Below are 2,532 nucleotides of genomic sequence, written 5' to 3' on the forward strand. Positions count from 1 at the left end.
TGCTGTGCATGCACTCACACACACAACACACACACACACACACACACACACACATATTGTAAACAGAGTATATATATATATATATACACACACACACACACACACACATATACATATACACTCTGTTTACAATATATATATAAAGAAATGCTTGAAAGATTCAATTGTTATTTTTTCCTTTTATTGTCTTGGAAGGAGAGGTAAAATGCAAAAAAAGTGTGAGCATATTAATCTTTGCACTCTTGCTGAGGTTTTAGTCTCTCTTCAAGCTTTTTTCCCTCTGTTATGCTTTTCTTGTTGAAGAAAACTTGCTGTTTCATGAAGTGAAAAGAGAAGACAGCGATCTATCACAGTAAGACAAACCTATTTCTTTTCTCTAAGCCTTATGACCCCACAAACTACTGGTCAGTGCTGCCATGGCAATTTAACTCCCTCAGCTCAAAGGGGTAGAGTTTCAATCTTTGTCTCCACATACATCTTTCTGAAATCAACTTAGGTTCTCCTTCTCTTTCTGTCTCACTCTCTTCTTAAAGTAGTTCATGAATGTAAGATGTGTTTTGAAATATATGGAAACAAAACATCTAAGAGACACCCTACAAATCAAGGTCAAAGTCAACATTTTACCTAAGCGTCACACAGAAACTATGTTCTGTCAGTTAGACAGTAATATATATAAATGTTTGGTTATCTATAAAAAGAACATGAATGTGCATTTATATATTAAATGCAACCCTGTTGACAACTCAGTGTCCAACCCACAGCTGCTCAGGGATTCAACCTTGCAACTATCCTCTTCTGTGACTTTCAAGATATGAACTCTCTCGACTGTTTTCAACCCGATTTCATTCTTCCCCTGCTCGCCATGTCCATCTCATCTGTGTTCAGTGTGTCCTCGCTGTTAGAAATAAACCCAGCATTACAAGCAGAAGCAGTCCCTCATCTGCTCCAAAATTCACTCTGGCTATTAGGCTATCATCTGCAGTGAAAGGGGCATGGGGAGGACAAACGTGTTCAGAGATATACAGTATGCTGAATGTTGTTTGTACCCAGACATGAAATTACCTGTCAGTTTGGGTTGAAACGGGAGCCAAGCAATATTATTCTAATCACATTGGCTGATGTCAAAGAACACCATCGTGCCTGTTTTCCTCACCGAGCTTCTGGCTGGTTTCTGAGAGACTCTGTCAAAATGTTGCCCAGGAGAAGATCCAAAAAACTGCTCTGGGTTTGTTATCATGACACCATATAGGTGGTATGTGTGTCAGTTTAATAGTTTTGAAAATAATACCGCACACCATGTTTTTGTCAGCTGGCAACAAATGACAGGTGAACTGCAAGTGAACTCTTCCAATAACATCATCAAATAATATAATAATTACATACAACTGATTTTGAAAGTGTTCTCGCCTCAGACGGCTAGGGGTTAAAAACCTGCCTATGTGCTTAGTGTGCTGTTTATATGGGGACAGTCTTATTTGAGAAGAAAACTTTGGAATGGGGGAATTTGCAACCATGATGCAATGTAAATATGTGGAGCTAAATAGAGCACAGTCATTTTCAATGAGATAATGCATTGAATAAGGTACTAGGGAAGCGCCCCAAAATAGGAGAGCTAAAACAAACCACAGAGCTTTTTCTAAACCTGCACCAGCATATTCACATTGTTATTAGGATGAAGAACTAGGTCAGACATTGTAGTTCAGCTTAAAAAACTAAAACTGCTTCGGATTAAGAGCGAGCCAAACAGTAAAGCAATCACTGATAAATACTGTAACATAATGTAATACAACACAGTGCTATTTTACACAGATGTAGAGGAACCTAACATAGCATAATGTGACAAATAGTGATGTAAAGAAAGGTAATACTACACTGTGATGTAAGGCAGGATAGTATAGAGTAACATAACATTACATAATATAACATTTTATTGGGTAACTACTAGTTAGACTGCACATTAAGACTTTTCATACAAAACACATTTGTTTATACATTTAGATGAATTGTTTTCGATTATGATGACCACATACATACATATGTAAGAATACAATACTCAGAAAGTGGTCATTTTTCTGAAAGTACTGATATCCTTTAACTTGCTTTTAATAAAGTAAAGGATTTGAGCACTACTGCCAATAGCAAGGACACACTGGATCTCTGCAACCCATTCAAGGAACATCTGACTCACCAACACAGAGTGGGAGGGGGCTGTCCCATGCCCTCCTTTCCCCCCTCAGGCAGGTGAGCACCTCTGGGCCTTTCAGGGTGTAGCCTGGGTCACAGCTATAAGACACGGTGCTCCCTGCAAAATGACCCTTGTCCTCCCGCTTGTAGCCGAACTGGGGAACACCTGGATCCTCACATTTCACCAGCTCAAAACCTTGGAGAGACAGTGAGTGTAAGTACGTGGATTAGGAGTGTGTTGAAGAAGAAAGCACAAATGTGATATTTATGTGGCAAAAGCAATAAGGAGGGTTGGAAAATGAGATACAAGCAAATAAACATATGTGTGCATGTGTGTGTGTGTAAGAG

General features: G+C 38.9%; 1 protein-coding gene across 1 annotated transcript in view; it reads right to left on the reverse strand.

Moving 5' to 3' along the window:
- csmd2 (CUB and Sushi multiple domains 2) overlaps positions 1 to 2,532 on the reverse strand; it is a 208,064-nt gene that overhangs the window by 77,009 nt on the left and 128,523 nt on the right. Inside the window, 1 exon segment of the mRNA XM_035681968.1 lies at positions 2,189 to 2,455. Coding sequence (XP_035537861.1) covers positions 2,189 to 2,455 — 267 coding nt within the window.

Source organism: Morone saxatilis, unplaced genomic scaffold, assembly GCF_004916995.1.
Source record: "Morone saxatilis isolate NCDOM2014 unplaced genomic scaffold, NCSU_SB_2.0 Contig9, whole genome shotgun sequence".
Lineage (NCBI taxonomy): Eukaryota > Metazoa > Chordata > Actinopteri > Moronidae > Morone > Morone saxatilis.